This window comes from Schistocerca nitens, chromosome 6 (assembly GCF_023898315.1).
Source record: "Schistocerca nitens isolate TAMUIC-IGC-003100 chromosome 6, iqSchNite1.1, whole genome shotgun sequence".
NCBI lineage: Eukaryota > Metazoa > Arthropoda > Insecta > Orthoptera > Acrididae > Schistocerca > Schistocerca nitens.
Window position 1 is genome coordinate 222,100,572 of NC_064619.1, and position 13,546 is coordinate 222,114,117.

The 13,546-nt window shown below is 38.7% G+C and overlaps 1 protein-coding gene across 2 annotated transcripts in view; it reads right to left on the minus strand.

Annotated features, from left to right (window-relative positions):
• The window catches only part of LOC126262893 (SAP30-binding protein), a 37,354-nt gene that overhangs the window by 2,946 nt on the left and 20,862 nt on the right, over positions 1 to 13,546 (minus strand). For both annotated transcript variants that reach the window (XM_049959789.1, XM_049959788.1), the window contains exon 2: positions 4,776 to 5,254. In XM_049959789.1, coding sequence (XP_049815746.1) covers positions 4,776 to 5,246 — 471 coding nt within the window. In that variant the 5' untranslated portion in view covers positions 5,247 to 5,254. The remainder of the gene's footprint in view (positions 1 to 4,775; positions 5,255 to 13,546) is intronic.

The window sequence follows — 13,546 nt, forward strand, 5'->3', positions numbered from 1 at the left end:
GGCTGGAATTACTAAATTTTTCTTGAAGTCTCGAGGATATTTCATCTGTCTCATACATCTTCCTCACCAGATGGAAGAGTTTCATCATGGCTGGCTCTCCCAAGGCTATCAGTAGTTCCAATGGAATGTAGTCTAGTCCTGGAGCCTTGTTTTGATTTAGGTCTTTGAGTGCACTCTCAAATTCTTCACACAGTATTGTATCTCCCATTTCATCTTCGTCTATGTCCTCTTCCATTTCCATAATACTGCCCTCAAGAACACTGCCCTTGCATAGACCCTCTATATACTCCTTTCACCTTTCTGCTTTTCCTTCTTTGCTTAGTACTACTCCAGCTGAGCTCCTGATATTCATACACGTGGTTCTCTTTTCTCCAATGGTCTCTGATGACCATAGATGTTAAGTCCCATAGTGCTCAGAGCCATTTTGTAGTAGCTTATCCACACACCCATTTTTTAATTCATTATCAAACCTACTCCTGCATTACCCTTATTTGATTTTTTATTTATGACACTGTATTCACCTGAGCACAAGTCTTCTTCCTGCTGCCACCAAACTTCACTAATTCCCACTATGTCTAACTTTAATGTATCCACTTCCGTTCTTAAATTTTCTAAGCTATTTGCCCGATTAAGCAATCTGACAATCCACGCTCCGATTCGTTGAACGCGTTTTCTTTCTCCTGACAACGATGGCCTCCTGAGTAGTGCCCGCCTGGAGATCCGAATGAGGGACTATTTGACCTCCAGAAAATGTTACATAAGAGGACGCCATCATCATTTAACCATACAGTAAAGCTGCATGCCCTCGGGAAAAATTACAGCTGTCATTTCCCCTGGCTTTCAGCTGTTCGCAGCACCAGCAGAGCAAGGTCGTTTTGGTTAACATGACAAGGTCAGATCAGTCAATCATCCAGACTGTTGCCCCTGCAACTACTAAAAAGGCTGCTGCCCCTCTTCAGGAACCACACATTTGTCTGGCCTTTCAACAGATACCCATCTGTTGTCCTCCACCACTACCACTATACTCACTAAAACACCACCCACAAAGTTATTTTAATCAGAATACAGGTTGATGCAAAATTTTGCCCAGCATTACTTCCAATTTCAAATGTATTTACTCGGCATGGTAAAAAGGAAAGAACTGAAAATATTGTTCTAGAATGTCTGAAACTGCCTGTCAACATTTAGCACTTGTCTGAATCAACAGCTGAGTAAATCTGGAAAAAGGAGTTTAAACAGTCAAGGAACTATTAAGATCAATTTGAGTACTGAGAGACCTATCACAGAGAACAACAAGGAAGACAGGTAACAATGTGCAGGATATGCTGGAGATACGCAAAAACTTTCCAACACAGTTCATACAAGCTTTTATCATTTCATGGAGTAATAACATTTCTCCTGAGCCAATATTACTTAATGCAGTCTCCCTTTTAATGAATTGTGACCACGGCAATGATAGGTTATATCTGTATTCCAATTAATAGCGCATGGCAGTTTTTGTGGAGATATTCCCTTTTTTTATGCTCAGTCATTTCTTTAGACTGTTGTCAATGACAGAATGGGACTTTTTGTCATTGTGGACTATCTGTTACTGGATACTTCAATTTTGGGTGCATAGTAACCACAGCAGGCCACTTCAGTTGCAACAGTGGGATGCAAATGCTGCACAATATCTGACTGTTCACACTTCAAGATGTTTGTTGATACTGACATACTGATGAAGACCACTGTGGATTAAAGTATTTATATAGATGTAATCAAAGTGAGTGCTTGTCCTGTATCTGCAGAATGACTCACATTATAGAAGATCTCTCTGAAAGTGTAACACCATTTTCTTCTTGCACCTTTCCACGTAGCATTCCCCCAATTACAAGCACAGGCATTTCAAGCTGTCTTTGCTCTTCCATATCATTCGAACAACTGAATTTCAAAACTTTCTGCTTGTCCATGCAACACAATCCATTTTCTTTAGCTCATAAACAACTTTGGACCTTTCTTCACACCTGTAAAATGTAATGTGTATGCTTTAGCATATCACTAGCACTCCATATAACAGATGACAAACGATAAAAAACCTCTGTAGCAACTATTGTAATTATGCATCAATTTGATACCACCACAAACCAGTTACCCTTTGTGTCAAAAAGAAGCCAAAATTATGGTTATTTTCTTGTAATTTATTACATTAAAAGTGGCCTCATATTACTGCCTCTGCGTCAGCAATACAGTACCTTCACCATATCATATGACTGGTGTCACTACCAAGTACAATTCAGTGTGAAAGGGGTGTTGTATCAGACTCATAGCAGTTTCTGAATGTTATCTACTAAAGCTCTGTTCGTACATGTATAAGTACTTCATGTTCACTGTAAATTGTAATTCAGCGTGGAAGATTTCATTTACTCTTTTAAATTCTGCTACAAACTGTGACATATGCCTGCAGTGTGCACTGGTTCATATTTACGTATAAGAGAAAGAGGTAATGGAAAACTTAAATGGAAGAACATTGAAAAAGAATCACCAAGTTACTCAAAATCTAGAGCTATGAAATATGGTGAAGAAGATTAACTGTTTTTGTATCCCACACTGCATTTTTCATGCAACTCTGGATTGTGTGTCAGTCGAGGATGAACTTCAAGCCTGCTTTAAAGGGGAGGACAAAATCAATGCAGTAAATTAAATAAAACTTAAACAATGAATCTCAATAGTGTGAAGAAAATTTGTATTTTTCTCTAGGCAGCCTGCATAAACATAAAACACTGTCTGTCTGTAAACAGGCTTCAGTATATGTCTACATCAATAACCTGTATACCAGAATGACTGCCAAAATGCTTCCATGTGTGCTGTAATTATACTGTCCTTGTGTTTGTGGTCTACACGGGAACTATATATAGGGGCTGTAGTACACCCTAGACTCTGCTTAAAACTGGTTCCTGAAACTTTCACCTTCAAGTTTCTACTAGTAGAGGTTTTTCAGCATTTCCCTGACATTCTTCTACTGGTCAAAAAACTTGAGTCACTCCTGCACCATTTCTTTGTACACATTCTGTATCTCCTGTTAGTCTTTGTACAAATATTTTATGAGTAATCTCCTTTGTAGAATTATTGTCTTTTCCTAGTATTCTATGAATAAACCAAAATCTTCAACTTGGTTTACCTAAGACTAAGCCATTTTATATCCCACCAAATTATTAAAACCAGTGTATTTAAGACTTGAATTATTCATATTCTGACTTACTGATGTTGCTGTCATAGGATGCTATGTTTTTCTTTTCTTTTCATTTTTTTTTTTTTTTTTTTTTCATTTTGTGATGAGCACTATTTTGCATTTATGAACATTTACAGCAAGCTATCAAACTTTACACCAACATGAAATCTTACCAAGATCGAGTGAATATTTGCATAGGGTTTTCATACAATATTTTATTATAGCTAAAAGCATCATTTGCAAACAGTCTGATGTTACTATTAGAGTCTCCACATATGGAGCTACTCAAAAGGAAGGAACTGGTCAGTGATCAAACCTACTGATGGGTTACTGACTGGATGGCACTGCAGTTCTGCAAGTGGTCCTACAATGAAGGAATGGAAACAGTGATAAACACCTGTAAGTTTGGAGGACAGAGGGTAGTGCATACTATTATGTTTAAGCATCTTTCTGTCACACTTGGTACATCAAGTGCAGATTCAACCTCAGAAGTTGATGTAGCATTATTTAAGACAGATGAATGAAATAATTAAAATTTTGGGTTCATTGATATGTACAGAAAAGCACAACTTTCAGGCTATTTGTAACAGAAAAAGAGGAAGCTGACTGGGAGATTCAAAACTGATAGTTCTTTATGGAATAACTCCATAGCATTACGGTGATTTGTGCAGTTGATTTTTTGCTGTAACAACATGATACACACATATGAGAAAGGTACACAGCATACTTATAAAGATGACACACACGTGTCATAGATATTCTACATGTATCTAACAGGTTGCTTATAGGGGGTTAGAAGCAGTGGATAACTTAAATGACACTTCAACTCAAACGTCCTTACAATAAAATAAGCTAACATTTTGCATCCACATACTAAAACCACACCACCTTAGGATTTAGCAGTCTTCATGATCATATATAATGCTCCTACTTATTTTAGTCACAATGGCAAAACAGTTTGAAAATAACCTAAAAATTAATAGTTGCAACTGTGGAAAAAAAATCATCAAATTAAACTGTGTTACAGGCACCTCATACAAGTACAGTTAAATTACTGCTAACATGGAGTATGAAAACACCTCATATTAGTTGAAAAATTTTAAAAAATTTTAACTATCACTTTCACCTGCAAATATTGGATCTCACTGAGTTAAACTATTTGATAAGTGTACTAACCTATCAACTTACAGGGAGCAAGCAATCAGCTTATGAAGCACAAAATGAATGAGTAATTTATGTATTATGTACATAAGGAAATGACGAGAGAGAGAGAGAGAGAGAGAGAGAGAGAGAGAGAGAGAGAGAGAGAGAGAGAGTGGGGGGCTCGTCCATTTTTCACTTAACAGAAAAATAATGAACTTAAGAAAATTCTATTATATCTGTAAAATGATTGTGGAAAGTCCAACTGTAAACACAAAATTCACAGTAATTCAGTACATAATTCCTTTTGTTTTTTTAAAGTTTTATTCCTGTTCAATAAAGTTCTTCAAATTATTCTACTTTTCTAATCATAAAACTTACACAAAACTGAGCTAATAACAAAAGGTCATAATTAAATGTTACAAACCTTCCGCTGTTGTATAACATGATTCATGTCCAAACCAGAAGACATCATCTTTTCATGCAGTCTACTAATTTTTTCTTGCAATTCATTCGAACAACGACCCTTTGGTTCAGAAAACAATATAACATCATTCACATCTGCTGGGTTCGCAGCAGGAGTCTCGCCTCCATCTTCAGGCTCCTCGCTGCCTACTGACACGCGCTGACCGCCTTCCTCATCGTCGTCTGATACCACAGTTTCATCGTGGTATGACACAAGGCGGGCAACTTTGCTACTCACAATAGAAACTTGTGTTGTTGTAGTTGTTGTTGTTGTTGTAATAGGTGCCGTGGCTGGAGGAGTGGCTGTGTTGGATACAACGGAGTTCACACTACTAGCACCTGGGGAATTTTCTTCCTCGCCTGCTTCATCTTCTGCCTCCGAATCAGTGTAAGTGGCTGTCAACGAGGCGAGGGCAAGACTTGGGCCAGACATATTGTTTCCTGCAAACATTAAAACTGCAACTGTTAAATATTATACAAATAACAGTTATTTTATTTTTAAACAACCATTCTCTTAAATATTGTATGCAATTACATTTCTGAAGTGTGAATTACTATTTATAACTATACAAAAATTGTGTAAGATTTAGTTCCAGCTCATAAATTAGATGAAAGTACTTTTGATTTAATAAGCAAGAATGGGTATTTCATCGCCATATAAGTAGAGTGCGACTTCCTTTACTTGTTACAAAATAAATAATTTGGCAATAGAAAGGTTGTCAGAAACTTTAACAAGGTGTAATGGCCCTTAGGATAAACTGTTGTAATGGCAAACAGGTATATTAACTTTATATTAAGTTCTGTGACTAAAACTGAAATATCTGTATCCTTACTTATTTCAATTTAACAGACACCATATGAGGTGGCATTTTGTGGGTAAACAAGCCAATTGCTTAGGTTTTAATGCAGAGGTTTTTACTACTTTAATAGTGACCTATTAATAAGCAACTAACTAAGATGAGGAAGGGAGAAAGATGATATAGGGAGAGGAGAGGGGTGGGGTGGGGTGGGGTGGGAGAGGAAGACGGAGGGAGACTGGTAAAGATGTGTCACACCCACAAAGAATTTCTTTGTTTCACTATAGAGAGGGGAAAAATTGAAATGAGCAAATATTCTTACAACCCAGCACTGTAGGGAGAAATAGATAAATATTTAATGGAAAATGCTCTTCTATGTACAAGATCGTGCGACAAAGAGAGTCAAAATGCTATATGTGTGTTACCCACAGTCTGAGGATGGAAATAATGATCTGAACAAAACTGCCTGCCTCATCAAATATTGGTTTACTGTGTTATTGTATTCAAATGCTACAGAAAACAAAACTATATTGTTCAATACAGAAAAGAAATCTTAGTAATTGTCAACTGCACTGGAACCTTGTGATGAATCCATATACAAATTTAACCTCTGAAAATCAGAAGTTTTTTGAGAAACTAACTGCTTGCAATGGTTTGGTACCAAATAGGCAGGCAAGATGGGGAAAATGTGCTGAAATGAATTCTCTGGCCTACCAAAGGCAAAGTGTAAGAAACATGAAGAGGAAAAGTGAAACTGCAGTAGTCCATGGTTTTGACTTACACACTAATAAATCATAATTAGTGTGAAGAGAAATTAAAGAAGTACCTGCTACAGGTTAAAGATCAGTCATTTGCTTGGGTCAACTCAAATGTGCAGTACCGGTCACTTGCTTTGACATTTGACGTAACTACGTTGTGGTATGTGACATCATTGTTGCCAGCAGATTTTAAGTGGAATGTGTTTGAATAAAGTGCTCTGTAGTTATTGTGGCAGTCTCTACTGTTGAATGTTGATGTTTTGAATTTGCTTTTGAGTATTGTTGGTGTGTGACTGGACTGATGCAGTGTTCTTTGTCAGGTGTTGTGTATTACATGTATGCTTCATATTGGAATTGTGTTTGGAGTTTAGTTAGTGAGTTACCGCAATTTCATTAGTTGCTGACTACAGATTTGTTTTTGGCTCTAGAATTGTTAGTTGGGTGTGTTGTTAATGACTGGAGATTTAATGTTTACTTTGTACTTGTTTTGATGAGGAAATTCACTTGCATGTCATTGCATGTATAATGAATGATGATATGGCAAGAAAGATATAGGTCTTCCAGTTGTACAGTCTGTGGCTCAGTTGTACAGTCTGATGGCTGAGTACGTAGGTGCCATGTTTGTGATGAATTTCATGAAGTTAACCGAAGTTGCTGCATTTTGGATAAGGGATGAATATATACGCCTCTGTTGCTGTGACAAAGTTTGGCGATCTATTTGGATAGATTCCTGGTTTGAGTAGGGTAGGCTGGCCATCCATTTGTTATATTGTTTTATTTACATATATAGGTTACTGTGTTTCAGTGAGTGAGTGTGTGTGTGTGCGCGTCCATTGTGAAACGCATGATGGACGATATTTCCCACTGTACTAGGAAGTTTCTTCGCATTCCATTCCCTTGTGGAAAATGATAATTTAAAAGCCCCTGTGTGCAGTAATATGTGTAATCTTGTCTTCACTGTCCCCTATAGAAGTGATACATGGGTGACAGTAGTATATCCACGAATTTCTCACTCACAAGGAGACCACACCAAACCCGCCAGGTTAGCTGAGAGCACTAATGTGCTGCTTCCCTGACTTGGGTAGGTGCGCTGGCCCTGGATCGAATCCACCTGCCTCAGTTACACGACCCGTATACATTTGATACACATTCACACTCTTCCATGCTTTACACTAGACGCAGACAGCTAGGGTACACTGATTTCATCCGGGGGGGTATGGGGTGGTGGCAGGAAGGGCATCTGGCCACCCCTTCAAACTAACCATGCCAAATCTGATAGTAACTCTGTCGACCCCGTGAAAACTGTGGGAGAAAGGCAGAAGCTAAAGAAGAAGAAGACGAAGGAGGAGGAGGAGGAGGCTACATCAAATCTTCATCGCCATTCAAATTTAGGGTACATGCAGGACTCGGCCAGTAATGAAAGTGACAGAATTGGGAGCTCCAGATGGCTGAGTGTTCATTTTAAATAATAATAACAAAATAAATTTAAAAAAAATACTGATGTGGATCGAGTGAGGCATAGCCATTTATAACACAGTTTCCAGACAACGGTTGGTTTAGTGAAAAGAGCACAGAATGGAATCCGAGGGTGAGAGGCCCGATTCCCTATTTGGAAACTTTGTTTCCTTTTCAATTTTAACATTATTTACACATCAGGTGAACCAAAATAATGCTCAACATACTGAATGTATTAACTTTCTGATAAAAGGCATGAAATGGAAAGGAGCAGAAAAATTTGGGATTGCACATAAATATCCAACAACTAATTGTACTTACAGTGTCCATGAGGACACAGAAAATAATTTTGCAAAATGGAATTGTAATTAAAGAGTTCAATCAAACAGGTATGTCAAGAATTCTCATTTGTTGAAGTCAATCGATATACTCTTTTTTTATATCCTGTATGATAACATATTTACACTTGTATGTTCTCTTTCCAAATTCCCAGTACCAATCAACTTGTAACTGAACACAGACCATCAACAGGCAAATGATTCCTCGTGAAATGACAGGATATGAACAAAGTGGCCCACTCACATATAGCACAATATACTGTAACCCTTTCCAGAAAATTATTAGCAACATTCTACATATGCCTACAAAAGAGGACCGGCTCACATTGGCCAAGGCTTCAAAAATTGGTAGATAAGTATGTGGCAAAATACAGAAATGTCGTCATTCATCAAAATCTGGGAAATCTACGACAGCTTAATACAAAAAGTTTTTGACTGATGTGATGAAGCCCTACAGTCCAATATGCAGGAAAACTTGTTTTTTTCTGGTAACTGACTCATGGGGAGGACAACCAATTCCACAAGTATATGATTTTTCAAAATGAAGGATTGCTCTCATATAGTACCCCCAAATACACTACAGTACAGCAACTCTGTGATTTATAGCTTTTATCAAGCAGTAAAGAATTTGATCAAAAAACTTCAAAAATAACTCATTAACTCGTCAAGAGAGGAAAGGGGAGTCACATCCAGAGAAGAATGTATCAAAATACATTCCATCATACGTAACCAGCTATGCTTGCCAATACGAGGTGCATTCAAGTTCTAAGGCCTCCGATTTTTTTTCTAATTAACTACTCACCCGAAATCGATGAAACTGGCGTTACTTCTCGACGTAATCGCCCTGCACACATACACATTTTCACAACGCTGACACCATGATTCCATGGCAGCGGCGAAGGCTTCTTTAGGAGTCTGTTTTGACCACTGGAAAATCGCTGAGGCAATAGCAGCACGGCTGGTGAATGTGCGGCCACGGAGAGTGTCTTTCATTGTTGGAAAAAGCCAAAAGTCACTAGGAGCCAGGTCAGGTGAGTAGGGAGCATGAGGAATCACTTCAAAGTTGTTATCACGAAGAAACTGTTGCGTAACATTAGCTCAATGTGCGGGTGCGTTGTCTTGGTGAAACAGCACACGCGCAGCCCTTCCCGGACGTTTTTGTTGCAGTGCAGGAAGGAATTTGTTCTTCAAAACATTTTCGTAGGATGCACCTGTTACCGTAGTGCCCTTTGGAACGCAATGGGTAAGGATTACGCCCTCGCTGTCCCAGAACATGGACACCATCATTTTTTCAGCACTGGTGGTTACCCGTAATTTTTTTGGTGGCGGTGAATCTGTGTGCTTCCATTGAGCTGACTGGCGCTTTGTTTCTGGATTGAAAAATGGCATCCACGTCTCATCCATTGTCACAACCGACGAAAAGAAAGTCCCATTCATGCTGTCGTTGCGCGTCAACATTGCTTGGCAACATGCCACACGGGCAGCCATGTGGTCGTCCATCAGCATTCGTGGCACCCACCTGGATGACACTTTTCGCATTTTCAGGTCGTCATGCAGGATTGTGTGCACAGAACCCACAGAAATGCCAACTCTGGAGGCGATCTGTTCAACAGTCATTCGGCGATCCCCCAAAACAATTCTCTCCACTTTCTCGATCATGTCATCAGACCGGCTTGTGCGAGCCCGAGGTTGTGTCGGTTTGTTGTCACACGATGTTCTGCCTTCATTAAACTGTCGCACCCCTGAACGCACTTTCGACACATCCATAACTCCATCACCACATGTCTCCTTCAACTGTCGATGAATTTCAATTGGTTTCACACCACGCAAATTCAGAAAACGAATGATTGCACGCTGTTCAAGTAAGGAAAACATCGCCATTTTAAGTATTTAAAACAGTTTTCATTCTCGCCGCTGGCGGTAAAATTCCATCTGCCGTACGGTGCTGCCATCTCTGGGACGTATTGACAATGAACACGGCCTCATTTTAAAACAATGCGCATGTTTCTATCTCTTTCCAGGCCGGAGAAAAAAAATCGGTGGCCTTAGAACTTGAATGCACCTTGTATTATGTGAAATGATGCGTTATGCATGGTTGGTGCCAAAATGTGCAATGAGAGGAAACCTTTTATGAATATAAACCAAGCTTGTTTTAATTAAAAAATTGGAACAACCATGAAATTGTAAAAATGTGGCTTTTATAATGTGTGAAAGATACCACGAGAATAACTGCTTTTTGTTTTACAATAAATATCGCCCCAGCACATGAGTATCATCGACTGTAAAATAATAAAAACATATAATTTTATATAAGAAGTTGTTTTCATGTATACCTCACAATCCCTTCCTAGAAATTCATTTGCAATCCCAAATTTTCCTTTGTCTTTCCTTTCCATCCCTTTTACGAAAATATCAATACATATGATATATTAAACATTATTTTGGTCCATCTGCAGTGCAAATAACATAAAAATTAAAAAAAATTTCCAAATAGGGATCAATCCCACACCCTCAGGTTACTGGTCTGTACTGTTCCTGCTGAGCCAAGCACTGCCTGGTAACTATGCTAACATAAGAGGCTTATGTCTTGCCCAATTCATGCCAAAAATGTCATTTTTTTCTGAACTCATAGCCATCTGGAGTGCTCACTTCTGTCACTTTGATTTGTGGCCAAGCCCTGCTTACATTATAAATCTGAATGTTAGCATTGATGATAAACGGGCATGGTTCCTTTGTCAATAATGATTCTTGAAACTTTGTAAGTAGGCTTTCACAGAATATTTGGTACTTATCATCAAGTATATGCCATTTCAGGTTTTTCAGCATTTCTGTGACACTCTCCTGTGGACCAGTCATGATGCCCAGCTTTGTGTATGTTCAATACCCTGTAATACTTCACCACCAGATGTTCAGGACAAGAGGGCTCCAATTAAGCCACAACTTGAAAGCCAGACTGGTATGGTTTAACTGAAGTGTTTGACGTGTTCCGTTTACAGACAGATTGACAACAGAGGGCCAATGCCAAACCACAAATGCATGAAAACACTTCACCAAGGCACTGGCATTTCCTTTGATTAACAGCCCTCTTGAAAACTCGTGGATGCAGGCAAACACTTGAAGCAATCTGTTGGGGAGCCACCTGCCTTTACTGTGAAGTGCCGCAATTAGGAACACCTGAGAGCGATGTGGGAATTCCCAGGATACATGCCAGTCACCATGAGACTGAAAATTTTTTCACTCTGTACAAAGATTGGGAGGAGTGGTTATGCAGTGTCAATCATTCACAGGGCAAGATGGCAAACTGAACTCACCAATGACATAGATGATATGATGGGAAATTCATCACCAAGGAGAACAAAGAAGAAGAAAACAGACAAAATTGCTGAGCAAGGGGCAGCCGAGAGATCAGACACGAGAGAGAGAGAGAGAGAGAGAGAGAGAGAGAGACAGACAATCAGATAGTAGAAAGAAAACAGCAGAGAGTGAGTAAGAGGAGAGACAGACAGAGAAAAATCAGTCAGTCAGTGAGTGAAGATAATGATGAATCAATTTTGAGAGGAGGACACAGAGGTGCCAAAGAAGAAGTGATTTTGAAGCTTTTTCACATAAAAGCATTCTCACTTTGCCTTTAGAATGCATGTCAACCTATAGTCAACTCAGTTTTCAGACTTCCGAGACAGCTCCCTGCATTCATTCCGATTTCTAGTATCACTTTGTAACATACTCACTTTCCATTTTATGCCAAACTGGACTTTTTGTGATGGTGATACTTGAATCTTAAGTATCCAACTGTGTTTTCCTTGTCCGACTTCAGCTTCCAAATATCACACTGACTTCACCTTTGCAAGATAATCACTGCACACAACAGGCACTGTGTGTGAAGACAACAACACTGTAATGACTATGCTCTATCTTGTGAAGGAAGCACAGTCTTAATATATCCAGCGCATCCCTGCAGAGCCTTGAATCACCCAAGATACAGATGGCATGCAGCCACACGACATGAGAGAAAATCAACATGTCACACTGACATCGCTTCAGCTGCCTATACCTGCAAGTGGTGAAATGAAGTGATTACTACACCTCCCCCCCCCCCCCCCCCCACACACACACACACATACACACACTTTGGTCAATTACTGAGTTGTGTCTATGTCCTGTCAAATTGGCCATGATAGTATACTTGTGGTGTTAATAACTATAAATGTTCTTAGGTGTTTATCATTTTTCAATCTGAATTCATTATGTTTTGGAATGCAGTGTGGGGCAACCTCATTTTCAACCAAACAATAAAAGCTTTACATTTTAGTATCCAAAGTATAGCAATCTCATATGCAGATTAATTTACATCAATCAGTTATTCGAATTCATTGCATATTTGGTGCTCAGGGTGGGGCAACCTTATGAGCACAAATCCATCAACTGGATTCATTGTATTTTGGTATCCAGTGTAGAGCCATACCTTGTTTGATACTAGTGAAATCGGTGAAGCTTTGCAAATGCTACATACGTATGGGAACTGGAAATATGTTCTAATCTGAGGTATCCCTGAGAATTGTGTCAAGACACAATGTTTGACTCACTTTTGCCACTTCAGCAATTTTGAAGCGATGGAACTCGAAATTATAATAAATCGCATTGAATATGAATGAAAAAGACTCCTTTGTTTTCATTTTTGGTTTTTTATTTTCTATATCTCTTCTTTAAAAAAATTCTGTACAGAAAGCAATAATAAAACTAACAGTTCATGAATGGGCAAAAAACGCTGAACATAAAACAATTCCCACGTATTTGAATACCTGACCTTGAGTCTTGTTTACTTATATTGCAAATGAAACCTTAACTCACAACTGAAGTCACTTAAAATTAATGGATAAATCAGTTGGGATCATTGGTACACAAGGTACAAGAGAGTCCAGCTGTTGGACCTGTAAGAATAGTGGCTTTAACGATATTATTTCACACAGTTTTAATCTGCAAATGGGAAGCATTAAAAAGTTTTGGGTGATTCAGATTGCACAGCAGTATTCTATTCACAAGCTGATAGCCATACGTACAACTTTCCTAATATATTGGATTTTTGTTGAAAGCGACTGTGAGGAAGGAAACAAAACAGCACATTACTATGTACACAATTTTTGTTTAAAATTATATATACAAAGAAACAATAAATACCTATAGTATAAACAACTTGTCTAATGGTTTCGTTGGTTGGTTGATTTGGGGGAGGGGACCAAACAGCAAGGTCATTGGTGTCATCGGATTAGGCAAGGAGGGGGAAGGATGTCAATCCTGCCCTTTAAAAGGAACCATCCTGGCATTTGCCTGAAGCGATTTAGGGACATCATGGAAAACTTAAATCAGGATAGCTGGACACGGATTTGA